Source organism: Natrix helvetica, assembly GCF_964273705.1.
Source record: "Natrix helvetica genome assembly, chromosome: 9".
Classification (NCBI taxonomy): domain Eukaryota; kingdom Metazoa; phylum Chordata; class Lepidosauria; order Squamata; family Natricidae; genus Natrix; species Natrix helvetica.
The window spans coordinates 17,143,417-17,162,820 of NC_138560.1; the positions used below are offsets into that span (position 1 = coordinate 17,143,417).

General features: G+C 43.6%; 1 protein-coding gene across 4 annotated transcripts in view; it reads right to left on the reverse strand.

Moving 5' to 3' along the window:
- NIPAL3 (NIPA like domain containing 3) overlaps positions 1-19,404 on the reverse strand; it is a 28,218-nt gene that overhangs the window by 3,533 nt on the left and 5,281 nt on the right. For 3 of the 4 annotated variants that reach the window (XM_081961973.1, XM_081961975.1, XM_081961974.1), the window contains exons 3-12: positions 17,646-17,855; positions 15,091-15,159; positions 14,835-15,006; positions 12,271-12,330; positions 9,794-9,939; positions 5,688-5,784; positions 4,654-4,789; positions 3,221-3,309; positions 1,900-1,963; positions 1,221-1,315 (exon numbers count right to left, since the gene is read on the reverse strand). In XM_081961973.1, coding sequence (XP_081818099.1) covers positions 1,221-1,315; positions 1,900-1,963; positions 3,221-3,309; positions 4,654-4,789; positions 5,688-5,784; positions 9,794-9,939; positions 12,271-12,330; positions 14,835-15,006; positions 15,091-15,159; positions 17,646-17,738 — 1,021 coding nt within the window. In that variant the 5' untranslated portion in view covers positions 17,739-17,855. The remainder of the gene's footprint in view (positions 1-1,220; positions 1,316-1,899; positions 1,964-3,220; positions 3,310-4,653; positions 4,790-5,687; positions 5,785-9,793; positions 9,940-12,270; positions 12,331-14,834; positions 15,007-15,090; positions 15,160-17,645; positions 17,856-19,404) is intronic. The other variant, XM_081961976.1, reaches the window with a different exon arrangement.

Sequence of the window (19,404 nt, forward strand, 5' to 3'; positions counted from 1 at the left end):
TGGTATTTACATGATATAGTGTGCGAGATGGTCAACAAATATAATAAATCAATCAATAAAATTATATTATTATTCATTAAACATGAAACTCAGTCAACTGAACATTTAAAAATGTGTCACAAATACTATTGACACAAATACCATTATATTATTATTATTATTATTATTATTATTATTATTATTATTATTATTATTATTATTGCATTAACAGAATTGTATCACAGCGGCCAGTTGTTTCGCCAGATTTGGCATTAATTACTAGTCGGGCCCCACCCAGGGGCCTAGGACGTCGTAACGTATTTTCGTAATATTTGTGCGGATCCAAGCAGTGCGGCCTTTTGCATTTGACTGATAGTGATTTTGTCAATTTTTAACTGTTTTAAATGTAATTCCAGTGCTTTTGGAATAGCACCCAGTGTGCCGATTACCACTGGAATTACCACTGCTGGTTTGTGCCATAATTGTTGGATTTCGATTTTTAAGTCCTGGTATTTCGCAATTTTTTCATATTCCTTCTTAGCAACCCTGCTATCATTAATAATTATTAATTATTATTATTATTATTATTATTATTATTATTATTATTATTATTATTATTAATAATAATAATAATAATAATAATAATAATAATAATAATAATAATAATAATAATAATAATAATAATAATAATAATAATAATAATAATAATAATAATAATAATAATAATCATCTCCACATTGAATGGGGACAAAGTCTAAATCTTTGAGGTTTTTCAAGGTTCTTGAAGGGTGACCTAATGTTTTAATCCTCTACAAGACCTAAAGGAAATTTCTGGCCCTTCAATTTCTCCCTCAGTACTCCAAAATCAAATCTAAAATGGATGAAAGCGGACTCTGAAAAATGTCTTATTTGATACACTCATTTCTAGGCTGCCCATCTCAATACATGAGACTCTGAGCAGCTGTTAAATAGGAGAAAAGCAGAATAAACCAGGGAAGCGATCAACATTAGGAATAACGTAAACAGAAGCCAAGTACATTCATGACATTGCACTTCCAATATAACCATGATCAAGATACGGGGTCTTCCATATTGCTTAAATTCCCCGTTTTTGTACCCGACCTACAGCAAGTGGTACAACCAAATAATAAAGTGGGATGTGGTTTTGGGATAGACTAACTTTTCCAAAAGCCTGTGAGTTTTTACCAGCTTATCAAAAAGGAACTAGATTTTAAGATTACCTGGCATGGCGTCCATGGAGATGTAAGGCTCAAAAAAGACGCACTTCCTCTTGTTTCTAGTGATCAGAAAGACACCTAAAAAGGCAATGAGGCATCTGAAAGAGATTTTAAAAGGACAAGATAAAAGACGTTTGAAACATACGCAAGAGAAAACGTGGCTGACAGCTAGAAGTCTTAGCTACACATCTGACCTCACAGAAAGTGAGCCATCAGTCTACATCTAAGGCACGTGTGTCAGAAGTGGCATGCAGAGCCATCTCTCGGGGCACGCCAGCTGTCACCCATTGCTCTTCTGGGTTCTGGCGCAGTCATGTGCGCCAGCCAGCTGATCTTTGTGCATGTGGGAGCGTTGGAAACTGGAAGAGCAGCTCCTTGGCGTGCATGCGTGTGCCGGGAAGCTGAGCTTCTGCTTTCCAGCACACCACTTGGTCTTTGTGTGCGCATATGCGCCAGAAACCAAAGACCAGCTGACCAGCACGCATGCTCTTCCAGTTTTGGCTGCTCCCCCGTGTGCGTGCGCACACTCCCATTTTGGCACTTTCCCGTTTCTTCTGAGGTAGAAGATGCTCAAATAGCCATCGTACATTAAAAAGAACAAAACTGCCAAGCAGAGAAAAAGGAAATGCAAGAGGCACAGGGTACCCAAAGCCAACGAGTTGGATCCGTATTGTGAACTTACCCCACACAAAACATACAAATATGGAGAACGTCCTCTGCTATAAAGTCCAAATAAAAAGTTGCACCTGAAAAGAAAAGAAACCTTTTCAAATAGAAAAACAGTTTCTAAAGGAATAACAGAATCTTGTTATTGATGCAGGCGATTTCATTTTTAAGCATTAAAATATATATTTCAAGGTAAGCATTAGGTTGGGGATTCTCTCCCAGGGATGGGAAAGAAGGCAAAATCCATTTCAGGTTATTTGCTGATCAGCTCCTTTCATTATCCCCCCCCCCCCCAAATTTAATTTGTTTTATTTATATTCCATTTCCACCAAACAGTTTGAGATCTGGGTTTTAAACAATCAAAATCCACGTATTTGTTATAATATTCATCACAATACTATTAATAATGTAACTATATATCAATACAATTACAATAGTACATAACATCTTCATCATCAAATTCTCTCCACATTAACATTTCCTCCCACTTCAAGAAATATTCTGTTTCTTCTTTATCCTTAATAATGAGCGTTAATCTGTCCATTTCTGTCCATGCTAATATTTTCTTAATTACACTCTCATCTGACGGTATTTCATCATTTTCCCATTGTTGCACAAATACAATTCTAGCTGCAGTTAATATACTGTATGTAAGACCAGATACATAGTCTTCTTGTCATGTTTTTCCGCTAGGATGCCCAACAAAAATATCCCAGGTTTCAAGTCAATATGCTGCTTTATCATCTTTTCCAACCAAGTAGGTACTTTCGTTCAAATTTTTTGGGTTTTTGGGCAAGTCCACCACATGTGATAGTATGAGCCTGGTGATTGATTACATTTTCAACATTTAGCAGATCTGTTTTTATAAATTTTGGCCAATCTTGCCGGTGCAAAGTGCCATCTATAAAACATTTATACAAGTTTTCTTTATATGCCGTTGACAAAGTCAGTTTAACATTTCTATCCCATAGTTTCTGCTACTTATCTAGAATAGAATAGAATAACAGAATTGGAAGGGACCTTGGAGGTCTTCTAGTCCAACCCCCCTGTTTAGGCAGGAAACCCTACACCACTTCAGACAAATAGTTATCCAACATCTTCTTAAAAACTTCCAGTGTTGGAGCATTCACAACTTCTGGAGGCAAGCTGTTCCCCTCATTAATTGATCTGTCAGGAAATTTCTCCTTAGTTCTAAGTTGCTTCTCTCCTTGGTTAGTTTCTACCCATTGCTTCTTGTCCTACTCTATCTATTTCTACTGCATATCCAAAGTTTTGGCCCAGGCAATCACTGTCTCCTTAGCTCCTTTCATCATTTTAATGCACCGATATACACTTACCTGCTGTAATTCCTATCATAGTAGATAGGATATAACCCACACTGGTGATCTGGGATACATCATACAAGTGGGAAGCCTGGGTTAAAAACCTAGGAGAAAAATAAATACAGTGGGAGGGGGGGGGGGAAATCAGACTACACTGCCCATAAATAAATAACAAAACATTTCAGGAAAAGCCAAAGATGTTTCAGCACACACAAAAAGTCAAACTTACAAATCATGAACCAAAACCAGGATCACCAGTCTGAGATTCAGCTGTTGATCTCAGTGGCAAAACAAGCAGATTTCAGCTCATTCCAAAATGTCTAAGAAATGTTTTACAACGAGGGGTCCTTGGTGCTCTCTGAACTTGATTTTTTTTTTGGTAGATGTTTCATTACTCAAACTATATAACGTCATCAGTGCTGCTGGTGTTGCCAAATCACTGTGGCTATTACAGAGGATCCTGTGGTTGTCAATTGAATCTGGCATCCCCTACTGATTTTGCTTGCTTCCCAGTTGGGAAGATTGCAAATGAGGATCCATTCATGACCCCAGGACGCTGCAACTATTGTAAAGACACTGCCAGTTGTTGAGTGTCCAAATTTTGATCCCATGACTTGTAGGGATGCCACAATAGTCGTAGGTGTCATAAGTCACTGTTCTGACTTTTTGGCTCATGAATAGAAGAAAATAGAAGAGAATAGGAGAAAAGAAGAGAAGAACAGGAGAAAATAGAATAGCATAGAATACAGAAAATAAAGAATAGAATAGAATAGGTCTTCTATGGAAGGCAGGTGGGTTACAATTGTTTTCTTTCTTTCTTTCTTTCTTTCTTTCTTTCTTCTTTCTTTCTTTCTTTCTGTCTTTCTCTTCTGTCTCTCTCTCTCTCTGTCTTTCTCTCTGTCTTCCTTCCTTCCTCCCTCCCTCCCTCCCTCCCTTCTTTCTTTTTGCAGTCCTATCCATTGAAGTCTGCAGTCTGTCCTGTTTGGTTGCTGTACCGAAGTATAGCTTTGGCTACCAATTACGATGGTTACAAATGGAATCTTTAAGATCCAGAAAAAAAAAAGTCTCTTCTTATATATAAAAAGGAAGGATGCTCTGCATCTTCATCCCTCTGAGCAGACTTCCAGCAATCCACGCAAGATGCAATGCGTGCGGGAAGCTGGCATTTAGCTGAGTGTTCCCAAATGACAAATCTCCCACCCACCCCCAAGTCTCTTTAGAACAGGAAATTATTCAAATTGTTACTAAAAGGCCCATCTCCGGGTCAGAAACAGCACGAAGAATCCAATTACCTGGTTTCCATTGCTACCTGCCACATGGGCTCTATTTTTGATCTATAATTCATTTTAATTAAATTTGAATTACCTTGACATTTGGTAGCGAGCTGCGGGGAGAAAATACACATTTGGGGAGAAAGGAAGGGAGGAAGGAAGCTGGGCTCCACTTACTCTGCCTGAAAGGCTGTGGTCGCCACCATGCAGACCGCCATGATGTAGAAGATGGGGTAGCCCAGCTGCATATTCCCCCGAATGGAAACTGCGATCATGCCCGCCACGGCTTTGACGGTAACGACAGTCATGGAACCTGGGGGAAAAAAACGGCAAGGTTTTAACAACCCTCATTTTGCTCAAGAGCAACGACTAAGAACGGCAAACGAAAACCAGTACAAGTAGTCCTTGAGTTATGGCCACAATGGAGGGCAAAATTTCTGTGGCTAGGTGACACTCCTCTGGGTGGGCTTGGATCAGGATTTCTGGAAAATGCAGATCAGAAAACACCTACTGTATTTTTCAGAGTATAAGACGCACCTTTTTTCCCTCAAAAAAGAGGGTGAAAATCTGGGTGCGTCTTATAGACTGAATACAGCGTTTTTGGCCTCTGAAAACCCCGCCCCCTTTGCAAAAATGACAGTCCATAGCCTTTAGGAGGCTTATAGAGTGCTCCTGGGGGCTGGGGAGGACAAAAATGAGCGAACAACGGGCCATTTTTTGCTCGTTTTTGCCCCTCCCCCCCCAGCCTCCTGGAGCACTCTATAAGCCTCCTAAAGGCTATGCATGCCCTTTTTTTGACAAAAAACAAGTCCGTTTGTGCGAAAAACGGGCCGTTTTGGAGAGATCTGCAGAGTGCAAAAACTTTTTTTTAAAATTTGCCTCTTCAAAATGTTGGTGTGTCTTATACTCAGGTGTGTCTTATACTCTGAAAAATACGGTAGGATAGGGCTCCCCAACCTTGGCAACGTTAAGCCTGGCGGACTTCGACTCCCAGAATTCTTGGAGTTGAAGTCCGCCAGGTTTAACGTTGCCAAGGTTGGAGAAAGCCTTGATCTAAGAAGGAACCACCTTTGGGAAAGCTGAACAGAGATTAAACCTCACACCCAGACCGCACGCACGGACTTGCTTCTTTGCTAATCGTAGGCTGAGGTTTTAACAATCCAACTTGTGAAACCGACCTCATGTAAAGAGGAAGAGGAGGAGAAACTTACCCAGGAGGGCTACCAGAAGCAGAATCACCACCACGTAGTTTGCTTTCCTCTCCTTGTAGAAATATAAAAGCAGGCAGAACAGAATGATCTCCACCAGCTGAAGAAAGAGAACAGAGAAATGACACTGGGTTAGAAATAAGGCTGGATTTCCAGGTTTCCCACCCACCCACCTTCTTGCCCTTGTAGGCTGAAGAGACTGACACCTCCCCCTTTTGGAAATGAAAGAGGGGGTCCCTCTTGCCTTAGTTCCCCAGAAATCTGGGAGCTGGAGTTTGCATTCCAAGGACAGGGAGTCCTCGAATTATAACAGTCAGGCCTGGAAGCCATCTGTTACATTGGGCTTTCAGGCCTGCCACATTTAGTGCTGTGGGAAACTGGGATTATATGGCGTAGGGGAGAGATATAGTCAAAATAACATTCCTTTCTCAGAGAGTCAAGGTCACTTTTGTCCTGCACCTGGAGGGGTGTGACTGGGAGGCATCTCCAGCTGGGACGGTGCATGTGATGGACAGGTGGGTGCTGGGCAGGGGCTTGGACTTTCTTTTGGGTGGGGAAAACCTGGAAGCTTTCTGATTCGGGTTTTCCCAGATGTGCCAATATGACATCTCTAATAAAATGGAACTTTGAGGAACTTTGAGCCTTGGATTCTTATTTCGTTGGGGGTGTCACTTGGAACTCTGACAACAACCGTATTAGAAGATGCCTATTAGGGTCACAAGTTCTAACGGTGGTAAAATGACCTTACATTTTTGTGACAGACATTGTGAACACGGTGGTCCTAAGTGTGAACCATTGTTGACCATGGGCCAGAAGTGCCCATGTTTAGCAAAACTGCAAACAAAAGGCGCTCATATGACTACAGGCCACTGCAAATGGCTGTAAATACAGGTAGTCCTCGACTTACGACCACAATCGAGCCCCCGATTTATGTTGCTAAATGAGGTAGTTGTTAAGTGAATTTTGCTCCGTTTTACAACCTTTCTTGCCACAGTTGCTAAGTTAGTAACACGGTTATTAAGTGAATCGGGCTTCCCCGTTGACTTTGCTTCTCAAAAGGTCACTAAAGGGGTTGACATGACCTCCGCCCCGCCCAAGATGACGCAACCGTCATAATATGAGTCAGTGGCCAAGCATCTGAATTTTGATCACGTGGCCATAGGGATGCTGCAACAGTGATTAAGTGCGAAAAAATGGTCATAAGTCACTTTTTTTCAGTGATATTGTAACTTTGGATGGTCACTAAATGAACTGCTGTAAGTCTAGGACTACCTGTACATGTTGCCAAGTGCCCAAAAGGCAGTCACGTGACTGTGGAGATTGTTATGACCTACCTGAAAGAGAGGACTTATGATCCAGCTCTGAAGGGGCAATTCCCCCAATGACCATTAGGACTTCAGATCTGGGTCATAAGTCCCCTTTTTCAGATAGGCCATAACTTTGAACAGTCACTCTATGTAACAGCTTGAAGGTAAAGGTTCCCCTTGCACATATGTGCTAGTCATTCCCGACTCTAGGGGGCGGTGCTCATCTCCGTTTCAAAGCCGAAGAGCCAGCACTGTCTGAAGACGTCTCCGTGGCCGGCATGATTAAACGCCGAAGGAGCACGGAACACTGTTCCCTTCCCACCAAAGGTGGTTCCTTTTTTTCTACATGCATTTTTACGTGCTTTTTGAACTGCTAGGTTGGCAGAAGCTGGGACAAGTAACGGGAGCTCACTCTGTTACGTGGCACTAGGGATTCGAACTGCCGAACTGCCAACCTTTCTGACCGACATGCTCAGCGTCTTAGCCACTGAGCCACCACGTCCCTTGTAACACCTTAGGATAACTGAATTGAAGATTAGGTTTCACATGTTGCACTAAGCATGGCTGGCTGAGGAATTCTGGGAGTTGACGTTCACAGGTCTTAAAAGTTGCCAAGATTGGACACCCCTGGCTTAGGTGGGATGCAGGTTTTTTAAATCTATTTGTTAAAAGCTGATCCTGCCTCTTCTGCGGGAACTCAGGGCCACGCATACAACACTCCGTGAGTCAACCTTCACCCACCACAACAGCACAACTAAATAGACTGGGCTGAAGGGAAAGGATGGGCCCAGAGCCACCCAGGGAGCTCTCATGGCCGAGAGTTGCTTTGAACCTGGGTGCCAGCCCACATGGCACCTTATGCAATTGTTGCCCTGAAACAGAGGAAGTGGGGAACATGGCTGGGCAGGCATTGCTGTCTTCGCCATCTTGCTCACAAACAAACAAACAGAACACTGTAAGCTATTAGGCAATGCCTCAGCTTCTGAGCAATTATTATAGTAAGTATATGCTTATAACTGTGTGCAATTATTATTTTAATTACATTATCATCTTGTGTAATTGTTATTTTAGCATTATATACTTTGTTTACGGAGGTTTTATTACATTGAAGTTTGGTTAAAACTGCTTACGCGAAACGGAGGATCATACACATTTTAAAAATAAATCAGTAAAATCTTCTGGGGCCACGCCTGTTTGCTAAGCTTCTTTTTTCCTCAATTTTGGCTGTTTTGCTCAGTGAATAGCTTCCCTACTAAACCAGCTTCTCTCAATAACACAAGACCTGATCCTTTGTAGTTTGTAAACCTTAGATTACTACAATGAGTTGGCCAACTTGGCTTGTTTAGCACACTAGAGACGGGCTGTCAAACTCCCAGTCCGTGGGCCGGATGCATCACATGTTAGCCATGCCAGGTTTAGCGAAGGGGGGAAAAGTCCCGATATGTCACATGATGCCGCCGTGACAACGTGAGTTTGACACCCCTGCACTAGCGCTACCGGTAAAATAACCCAAGAGCTTATGTTTAAAAACAACTATCTAGGCTGAATATGGAGTAAGGATAGCAGTAGCCATAGAACTTATATACCGCTTCAGAGTGCTTTACAGCCCTGTCTAAGCGGTTTACAGAGTCAGCATACTGCCCCCAACAATCTGGGTCCTCATTTTACCAACCGCAGAAGGATGGGAGGCTGAGTCAACCTTGGGCCGCTCAGGATATCTAGAGAGTAAGGACATCTAGGGATCGAGAGGTAGTATTCAGCCAGTTTTGACAGGTTCTGGAGAACCGGTAGCGAAAATTTTGAGAGTGGGGAGGGAATGGAGATTTTGCAGTATTCTTCCCCTGCCACTCCCACAGAACTGGTAGTTAAAAATTTTTGAATCGCACCACTGTAGGGATCCACTGTAACTGCAGATCCAAAACTCAATATGGAATCACATCAGGTTAAATCATGATGTTTCCTAATTGGTTTGACTTAATACAATGTATTAATACATCACTGTGATTTGCAAATCATGGTTTATGGCAAAGGGGCTGTCAACTTTTTGATGCCTGAGAAACACTCATAACAAACCTGGAGCGCACAGCGGCAGTATTGTTGAGAAGGTTGCTTGTTTCCTTAAAGAATTGGGGCAGATTCTTGATTATTTTTAATGACAATCCTGTTTCGGAATTTATCTTTCTGAAGATAAGAAACCTGTTTGTTTTTTTGCCAGGACCAGACTGCATACAGCTCTGAGACTGCCCATCCGTGCTTTATGGATCAACTTGATATATTACAATTTATATTGATTGTTTCCTAGTATGCTTTGATTGTTTATTTGTACTAACACTAAGTGTTGTACCTTATGATTCTTGACAAATGTATCTTTTCTTTTTATGTACACTAAGTGCCTATGCACCAAAGACAAATTCCTTGTGTGTCCAATGAAACTTGGCTAAAAAGAATTCTATCCTATCCTATTATATCTCTATCCCTATTCTATGAATTCAGCTTTCATGACCCACTCAACAAACCAGTTAAAAGTAAAGCATTAGATCAGCATTTTTCAAACTTGGCAACTGTAAGATGTGTGGAAGCCTGCTCCCCAAATTCCCCAGGCAGCCAGCAAGTCTGAGAATCAAAAGCGCCCACGCCTCTTCAAGTTGTCAAGATTTGAGAAAGCCTGATCTAGATCAAGGAAGCAACGTAACATAACCACAGAGCAAGCACAAAATCATCACTTATTGGCTTAGGCCTCTAAATGAAATGAAGCTGAGCAGGAAGATCACAGATTAGACTTGATTAAATGCATCACTTTACCATGTACAGAAGGAACGGCCAGCTGACCAAGTGCTTTCTGATGTTCTCCCCTGTCATGACTTCATGATTGTTCGGCCCAAAAGTGATTAGCAGGTACGTCCCAACAATGGCTAAGGCGCAGCCTATGAAGGACAAAACATAACGCCCTTTGGCAGGATGAAGACAGGAAAAGCTGTGTTAGTGCATTAGTTTGGAGGCCTACAGCAGCTTTCTGAGTTATACACATGCATAGTTACAAAAATGAGACGGGGAAGGTAGCACAGGCTACCCGTTTAGATGGCTTGGAATCAGGGGTGAAATTCAGCAGGTTCTGACAGGTTCTGGAGAACTGGTAGTGGAAATTTTGAGTAGTTCAGAGAGATTTTGCAGTATCCTTCTCCTGGAGTGGGATGGGAATGGAGATTTTGCAGTATCCTTCCCCTGGAGTGGGGAGGGAATGGAGATTTTGCAGTATACTTCCCCTGGAGTGGGGAGGGAATGGAGATTTTGCAGTATCCTTCCCCTGGAGTGGGAAGGGAATGGAGATTTTGCAGTATCCTTCCCCTGGAGTGGGGAGGGAATGGAGATTTTGCAGTATACTTCCCCTGGAGTGGGGAGGGAATGGAGATTTTGCAGTATCCTTCCCCTGGAGTGGGAAGGGAATGGAGATTTTGCAGTATCCTTCCCCTGGAGTGGGGAGGGAATGGAGATTTTGCAGTATACTTCCCCTGGAGTGGGGAGGGAATGGAGATTTTGCAGTATACTTCCCCTGGAGTGGGGAGGGAATGGAGATTTTGCAGTATATTTCCCCTGGAGTGGGGAGGGAATGGAGATTTTGCAGTATCCTTCCCCTGCCATGCCCACCAAGCCATGTCCACAGAACTGGTAGTAAAAAAAAAGAATTTCACCACTGCTTGGAATACAACTCCATGCTGGGAATAACCACATTTGCATGGCAGGTAGAGTGAAGCAGGAGCTGGCTGATTTAAATAGGATGAATAATAAAGAAGAATAAAGGCATTTAGAAATGACAGACACAGGACAAGATCTTAAAATTAAAATTAACGCCATGTAAGAAGAGGAACAGGCAGCCCTCGACTTATGACCACTGTTTGCCTTACATTTCCATGGCTAAGCAACACAGTTATTGAGTTTTGCCCCATTTAACAACCTTTCTTGCCACAGCTGTTAAGTGACTCACTGCAGTGGTTAAGTTACTGTATTTGTATAGTATACGATGCACTTCCCTCCTCCCCTAAAAGAGGCTGAAAATTTGGGTGCGTCTTATATTCCGAATGTAGCTTTCTCGAAGCTTTTTTTCAGCCCTAATGAGGCTGTAATGAGTGAAGGGATCTTCCCTGCTTTGCCTTCTTTTCTCATTGCTGCTCCCTTCTACAATCAGCTGTGCTTTAGAAGCTGTTTTTTATCCCCAACCAGGAGATAAAAAGCGCGTGCATGCATGCTCAAAACCAGCAAACGTATGTGATGAAGCTGACCAGACTAAGGACGCTAGCCAGATGAATACCTGGTAGGCGGAATTCCCACCCACCCCTATTTTCCTCTCCAAAAACTAAGGTGCATCTTATATTCCGGCGCGTCTTATACGCCAAAAACTACGGTAGTAAAACAGTTGTTAGCTTCCTCGCTGACTCTGCTTATCATAAGGTCGCAAAACGGGATCATCCTGGAGAAATGCAACGTGGCTGAATTTTGATCACGTGAGCATGCAACGATTGTTAAGTTAAAAAAGCTGTCCTATGTCACTGTTTTCAGTGCTGCTGTAACTACAATCAGTCACTCAGCAAATGGCTGTAACTTGAGGGCTACCTGTGTGTTATACTTAAAGCAATTAGCAAAAACAGAAACAAAAAGGAAGAAGGAATGCACCCCAGGGATCTGGATGTAAATTAACAGGGACAGTCCTGTCCACTTTTCTTATGGACATCCAAGATGAGAAACCAAATAAGCAGGGGTGGTATTTACTTACTTTCCCTACCGATTCGCAAACGTGAGCAAGCGCACCATGCATGCACTCGGCCTTCCGCACATGCGCTTTGATGATGCGCGTGGCTTGCATGCATGCCCGTGGCTTGCAAACGTGCCAAAATAGGACAACATAGAGCCGGGATGGTTTCCACTACCAGTTCGGGCGAATCGGTCCAAATTGAATACCACCTCTGCAATTAACCCTCCAACCCACCTTTCTGAAATAATGAAAAAGTAGCCAGCTCCCTCCAAGCAGGGCCTAACAAATTAGCAGGTACACACACAAAAAAAAAAGAGAGAGAGAGAGAGAGAGAGAAGGAGAGAGAGAGAGAGAGAGAGAGAGAGAGAGAGAGAAGGAGAGAGAGAGAGAGAGAGGGAGAGAGAGAGAGAGAGTGTGCCAGAAACCAATTCTTGTTGATTTGTACAATCCATTCAAGAGCCTGCAAGGGAAGCAAAGGTAAAAGAAACGTGCTGAAGACAGGCAGTTCTGAAAAATGCATCCAGCCACTTACTCAAGAAGTCTTTAGGTTTCCATTTTTCCCGGATGAATATGACTCCAATGATTGCACTTGCTGAATGAGAAAATACAAGCCATGAGCTTTGCCAATGCCAGAGACAGTTTAAGCTGGGGTATGCGTGTATTTTCACTTGTGGAAATGTTTGATTGAATATAAGGATTCCACTCCCCTTTTATTTTTGAATAAATCAGCCTAACTGGAGAATGTCTGGCTTAAATATCAAAGCTATCTGGATCTGGGAGGATGTGAGACTATGGATCTTGCTAGCATCTTGAAGATTTGCTACATGCTGCCTGACCTTGCTTACATAGGAGGCAATTTTATATGGATTGTCAACTATTTCAGTTTTCGAGATATTTCTGATATTAGAAATATCAATAAAGGAGAATATTTGTAGCTCAGGGTTGAAATGAGGGGTCCTTGATGCTCTCTGAGCTAGATGTTTCATTACCCTAACTAGGTAACATGATGAAGGTTAGTAAGGAGTGCTTTTTAATTTCACAACATATTATAGACAGATTTAACCATAGTTTCAATTGGGAAAATGTGACAATCGTAGACCAGGCCAAGTCCAAAAATCCCAGGGAATTTCCAGAAGCTTGGCACTCTGACAAATCAGCCATCAACAGACACATAGACCTTAACAACATCTATAGACTATGAAAAAAAGACAATCAACCAACCTTAGCTGTTCCCTTCGCCTGGCAACTCTGCGCACGTGCACACTGGGAACAGGCTCCAGCTGTTCATCTGCCTCATTGATGTCTGACTCCGAAGGCAGAAGGCAGCTGATAACTGGCATACGGCCCTGGCCCCCTCTCTGCCCCCGACACAGAGCCCTCCTCAGAGCCTTCCCCAGACTCCAGGACTGGCCCATGTTCCTCCCCAACCTCCTCACTGTCCGAATCTCCTGCCAGGTCTGCTGGTGGGCTACAACCCAGGGCTTTTATCTGAATATCATGAGGACTGGTGATAATTTCCTTCTTTCAATGCCATTATGACAATTAACCAGCCCTAGCTGTTCCCTTCGCCTGGCAACTCTGTGCATGCACACACTGGGAACAGGCTCCAGCTGTTCTTCTGCCTCACTGATATCTGATTCTAAAGGCAGCTGATAACTGTCAGAAGGCCCTGGCCCTCTCTCTGCCTCCGACACAGAGCCCTCATCAGAGCCTTCCCCAGACTCCAGGACTGGCCCATGTTCCTCCCCAACCTCCTCACTGTCCGAATCTGCTGCCAGCTCCACTGGGGGCCACAACACTCATAAGTCTGAGGACTGGTGTAGTCTATAACCTAGAGGCAAAACCGTAACCTGAGGTAAATATCTCAGACAAGCCCTCCCTCGTTCTCCTGAAGATAAAGGAAAGGAAGGAAAAGGCACATTCAGCCTTCCAAGACTCGTGTGACTATAACTTTGTAATTAAAGTTGGCGGAACTGTTAGTTATTGTACACCTTGTGCTCTTCCCTCAAATTAAGTTTTAAGTGTTTCAATTGGTTTTTTAAAAAATGGTTTTAATTTTAGTTGCTCATTTGTTAATTACAGGTAGTCCTCCTCTTACCACAGTTCATTTAGTGACCATTCAAAGGTACAATGGCACTAAAAAAGGGATTTACGACCATTTTCACACTTGAGACTGCTGCAGCAACCCGATAGTCACGTGATCAAAATTCAGACGCTTGCAACTGACTCGTATTTATGACGGTTGCAGTAGCTTGGGCTTACGTGATCCCCTTTCGCCACCTTCTGACAAGCAAAGTCTATGGGGAATCCAGATTCACTTAACAACCGTGTGACTAACTTAACGACTGACACAGCAAGAAAGGTTGTACAATGGGGCAAAATTCACTTAACAAATGTTTCATTTAGCCACAAAAAAATTGGGCTTAACTGTGGTCGTAAGTCAAGGACTACCTGTATTTATTGTTTGTTTTAATTGTCAGTCACTTAAGAGTCATAAATGCTAAACGGGAGGCTAGATACCGTATTTTTCCAGAGTATAAGACGCACCAAGATTTTGAAGAGGCAAATTTAAAAAATTTTTTTTGCACTCTGCAGACCTCCCAAAAACAGCCCGTTTTTTGTCCAAAAAAAGGCACGCATAGCCTTTAGGAGGCTTGTAGAGTGCTCCTGGGAACTGGGAGGGGGGCACTAACAGCCCATTTTTTGTAAAAAAAAAAAAAGGCATGCACAGCCTTTAGGCGGCTTATAGAGTGCTCCTGGGGGCTGGGAGGAGAAGAACGAGCAAAAATCAGCCCATTTATCACTCATTTTTGCCGTTCCCCAGCCCCCAGGAATACTCTGGAAGCCTCCTAAAGGCTATGCACAGCCATTTTTGCAAAAGGGGTGGGGTTTCGGGAGGCAAGAAATGCTATATTCAGTGTATAAGACCACCCAGATTTTTTGGAGGGAAAAAGGTGCGTCTTATACTCTGAAAAATACGGTAAATTGAATTAACCGAATAAACAAATAAAATGAATGAGAGTCCTATCAGCACTGATGTCCTTGTTTTCCTAGCCTGCTCTGCCATGAAGTGCTGACATGCATTGAGGGACTTACCTATGATAGAGACGCCCCCCAGAGGCACTATCAGAGACAGTGGTGCAAAAGCATAGGCGGAGAAGACCCCCAATTCTCCCAGGCAGAGAAGGAATAAACCGCACCACCACGTCTTGGTCCTAAAATAAGCCTTCGTCTCTTTGCAACTCACCAACCGGATATGACTGTATTTCTAAGAGGAAGAGGAAGGAGAATGAAAAGATTTGTTGGGGTTTCTTTGGCTCTGGAATCCTTTTTTCCCCTTCTCTCAGCTCACCTGGAGGTTGAGAGCAATGCTGATCGTCAGGTGCCCAAAAATAGCCAGCAAGGCACCGATCAGATTTTCCTGCAAAGGAAAAAGGGAAAAGCACAGGTATTAATCTTTGCAGCTTCTTCTGTGAATGCAAGCCAGACCTAGAGGTAGTCCTTGACTTACAACCTTTTATTTAGCAATGGATCGAGCATTATGATGGCATTGAAAGGAGGGACTTATCACCAGCCCTCAGACTTATGATATTCAGATAAAAGCCCTGTGTTGTGGCCCCCCAGCAGCCAGTGGAGCTGGCAGAAAATTTGGACAGTGAGGAGGTTGGGGAGGAACCTGGGCCAGTCCTGGAGTCTGGGGAAGGCTCTGATGAGGGCTCTGTGTCGGAGGCAGAGATGGGACCAGAGCCGTATGCCAGTTATCAGCTGCCTTCAGAGTCAGACAACAGTGAGGGGCAGACAAACAGCTGGAGTCTGTTCCCAGTGTGTGCATGCGCAGAGTTGCCAGATGAAGGGAACAGCTAAAGAACAGGGGTGGACTTGGGAATAAGGCCACAGGTGGATGATGAATGGCCCCTCCCAGAGGAAATAAAAGAGGAGCGAAAGGGGAGTGGAGTTTGCAGGAGACAATTAGTTCGCTTAATTGGTTCGTGACTCTCCGAGACTCCTGGCCAAGTTTTGCAGATATCGGCCTGGCAGCTCTCCAAGCCAGAGAAGGTCTGTGACTGTAAATTCTAAGACTTTGCTGGATGTGAATGAGCTGAATTCACAGTAAATTAAAGGGTTTTTTGTCGGGACAAGGAGTTTGCTTTATGCTCTTGGGAAGCCTCAGTCAGAACACCTTGCAAGGAGCATATATTTGTCCAGGCAAACATAAAATCCATGTCTGCTTTCTCCAAACTGATGCTCTCAAAAGATACGTTGAATGGGCCTGAACCAAACTCATCCCCATGTTGAACACTACAAAGGTCCCTGTATGAAGAGGAATCTGGTCCATTGCAATTCCAAACTCATTCGTGCAAGAATTTTAAGGCCGAAAGCACCCCTGGACAGGTCATCCTCGGCTTACAACCATTCAGAAATGATTTATGACCGGTCTGACTGTTGCAATACCACCACAGTCACATGATCAAAAATTTGGAACATTGACAGCCATCATGTATTTCTGACAGTTGCAGCGTCTCAGGATTGTGTGATCGCCATTTGCAACCTTCGCAGCTTTTCTTCCAACAAGTAAAATCAATGGGAGGAGTGGATGTGCTTAAGGACCGTGTGATTCACTTAACAACCGTACTAGTTATTCTCTTAACACCTGGGGCATAAAAAGTCGTCAAATCAGGCACATCTCACTTGCTTTCTGACCTTCCAAAACGTTATGGGAGATTATTTGGCAATGTTATAACATTATCAGAAGGGCAGCTCAGAAAATCAATTCTACAGGAAAATCAGAATTATATTTTATTGAGCTTGGCTATAATGACCAAATCTGCTTGAACTGTAACTCCCCCTCCAGTAGTGGGTTTCAAATTTTTTTAGAACCGCTTCTGTAGGTGTGGCCTGCTTTATGGGAGTGGCTTGCCGGCCATGTGACCAGGTGGGAGTGGCTTGCCAGCCATGTGACCAGGTGGGAATGGCTTGCCAGCCATGTGACTGAGTGGGAGTGGCTTGGCGCTTAGCAACTAAAATGTTGGCTCAGGAACTCTGGCATTTGAAGCACGCAAGTCTTAAAGCTGTCAAGTTACAAGAGCCTTGCACCCCTAACCCTTTAGAAAAAAAAACCCAGGGGTGTTCAAACTTGACAGCTTTAAGACTTGTGGACTTCAATTCCCAGAATTCCTCCTCCAGTCATGTTAGCTAAGGAACTCTGGCATTGAAGTGTGTAAGTCTTAAAGCTGTTAAGTTACAAGACCCTTGCACCCCTAATCCTTTAGAAAAAAAACCCCAGGGGTGTTCAAACAGTTTTAAGACTTGTGGACTTCAACTCCCAGAATTTCTCCTCTGGCTCTTCATCTTGATGATGTGCGGATGGGCGGGGGGAGGGAGCTGGAACTGGTTCTATACGGCACGGTAGATTTGTGGAACCTCTTCTATAGAAAAGGTTAGAACTGGCAGGAACCCATCCCTGCTCCCCTGCTTACACTGCAGTAAATAGGGGAGTGATTGCTTGAGCCACTTCTGAATGCAGGGAGTTGTGTACTCAAATTTACAACCTCTTTTGCCCTGGTTGTCAAAGAGAATCACTGCAGTTCTTAAGTGAGACACGCATGACTGTATTTATGTATTTATATGGTCACCCGTTTCATAATCATATTCCTTTCTCCAGGCACTGCTCTCCAAGTCCATGTTTCTGAGCTACCCTTTATATTTTTGGAGCACTTTATTAATACAGTTTTAGTTTTTTTTAAAAAAAATATTATAAACCCGCCCAGAGTTATCCTGTGATAAGATGGGTAGCCAATAAATTTAATAAATATTAAAAATATATATTATTAAAACATTATCCTCGTTTTGTGCTACCTCGGGCCACTCGAATCTCGGAAATGAAAACTTTAGGATGAAAGACATTACCTTGTAAGAGAAGGCATCCTCGTGGGCTGTCAGAGGGACTGGCTGGGTCACCAGCTGTTCTAGTTGCAAGCTGGGGCTATTTTCTTTCTCCATTTTAGGTTATCTGAACATTTCCGGTGTTTAAGCTCAGCACCACTTTAAATCCAGGAGGTGGCCAGACGGTCTCCCCAGTTCTTTCCCCATCTGCCTCCTCTGGAGAATAGCCGTAATCTGGTTGAGCAGAGAAAACAGATTGATTGTTTACTGCTCTCCTGAGTAAAGTTAAACAGAAGAGGAGAAATCAGAGGACGTATACCGGAGGGAGAGATAGAGGAATGGAGGGCGATAGAGAGGGAGAGAATAGAATAGAATAGAAAAAGTAGATTGTAGAATAGAATAATAGAATAGAATAGAACCGGGATGGCGAACCTATGGCACCCGTGCCCCAGGTGGCACATGGAGACATTTGTCAGGGCACGCGAGGCCTGCTGAGTTCAGTCTTTTTTAAAGCCATGTTTTTGCGCTCCCCAGTCTCCAAAGGCTTTATAGAAGCCTGGGGAGGGCGAAAAGAGCCTCCCCCACCCCCGGAGGCACCCTGGAGGTTTCAGGAGCTTCCTTGAAGCCTCCAGAGCGCAAAAAAACTGGCCCTATGGGCAAACAGGAAGTTTGGGAACAGACTTCCGGTTTGCTCATAGGGTCGGTTTAAGCCCTCCGGAGGCTTCAGGGACCTTCAGGAGGCTTCCTTGAAACCTCCGGAGGACTAAAAACCACCCTACGAGCAAACTGGAAGTCACTACCGGTTTGCTCATAGGGTCCTTTTTAGCCTCCTGAGGCTTCAGGGAAGCCTCCTGAAAGTCCCTGAAGCCTCCGGAGGGGTTCCTGGGGGGGGGGCTGTTTTCGCCTTCCCCAGGCTCCTATAAAGCCTCTGGAGCCTGGGGAGGGCGAAAAAAGCATGTAAAAATGGGGGGGGGGGGTTACGCCTCTCATGCACACATGAGCACTAGGGGGGGGGTTCGCGCGTTGCATTATGAGTGCGGCACGCCCACGCACGACCCCCCGTGTTCACCCCCCTTATGGCATGCGAGCCAAAAAAGGGTCGCCATCCCTGCAATAGAATAATAGAATACAATAGAACAGAACAGAATTCTTTATTGGCCAAGTGTGATTGGAAAACAAGGAATTTGTCTTTGCATATGCTCTCAGTGTACATAAGGAGAATAAAAATACATTCATCAAGAATAAAAAGATACAACACTTATTGATAGTCATAGGGTACAAATAAGCTATCAAATTATACTAGGAAACAAAACAATGTAAATTTTAAAGATACAAATAACATGGTTACAGTCATAAGTGGGAAGAGATAGGTACTAGGAAGAAAGAGAAGAATAATAGTAATACAGTCTTAGTAGATAATTTGGCAGTTCTGAAGGGATTATTTGTTTAGCAGGGTGATGGCATTCGGGGGAAAACTATCCTTGTGCCTAGTTGTTTTGGTGTGCAGTGTCCTATGGCGTCGTTTTGAGGACTGAAGTCGAAACAATTTATGCCCAGTCACTTTTTTTCAGTGGTGTTGTAACTTTGGATAATCACTATAAACAAACAGTTGTAACTTGAGGATTGACTACCTGTATCTTGCTGTCGCCTTTACAGCGTGAGAAACACTAGGGAAGGTCTCTTCTGTGCCACTTGCTCTGCTCATTATGCAGCCCTGGCCCATGCTGCCTCCTATCTGACCATTCCCTAAGCACCATCTCTTTGCTAGTCCGTCCCCCCCCCC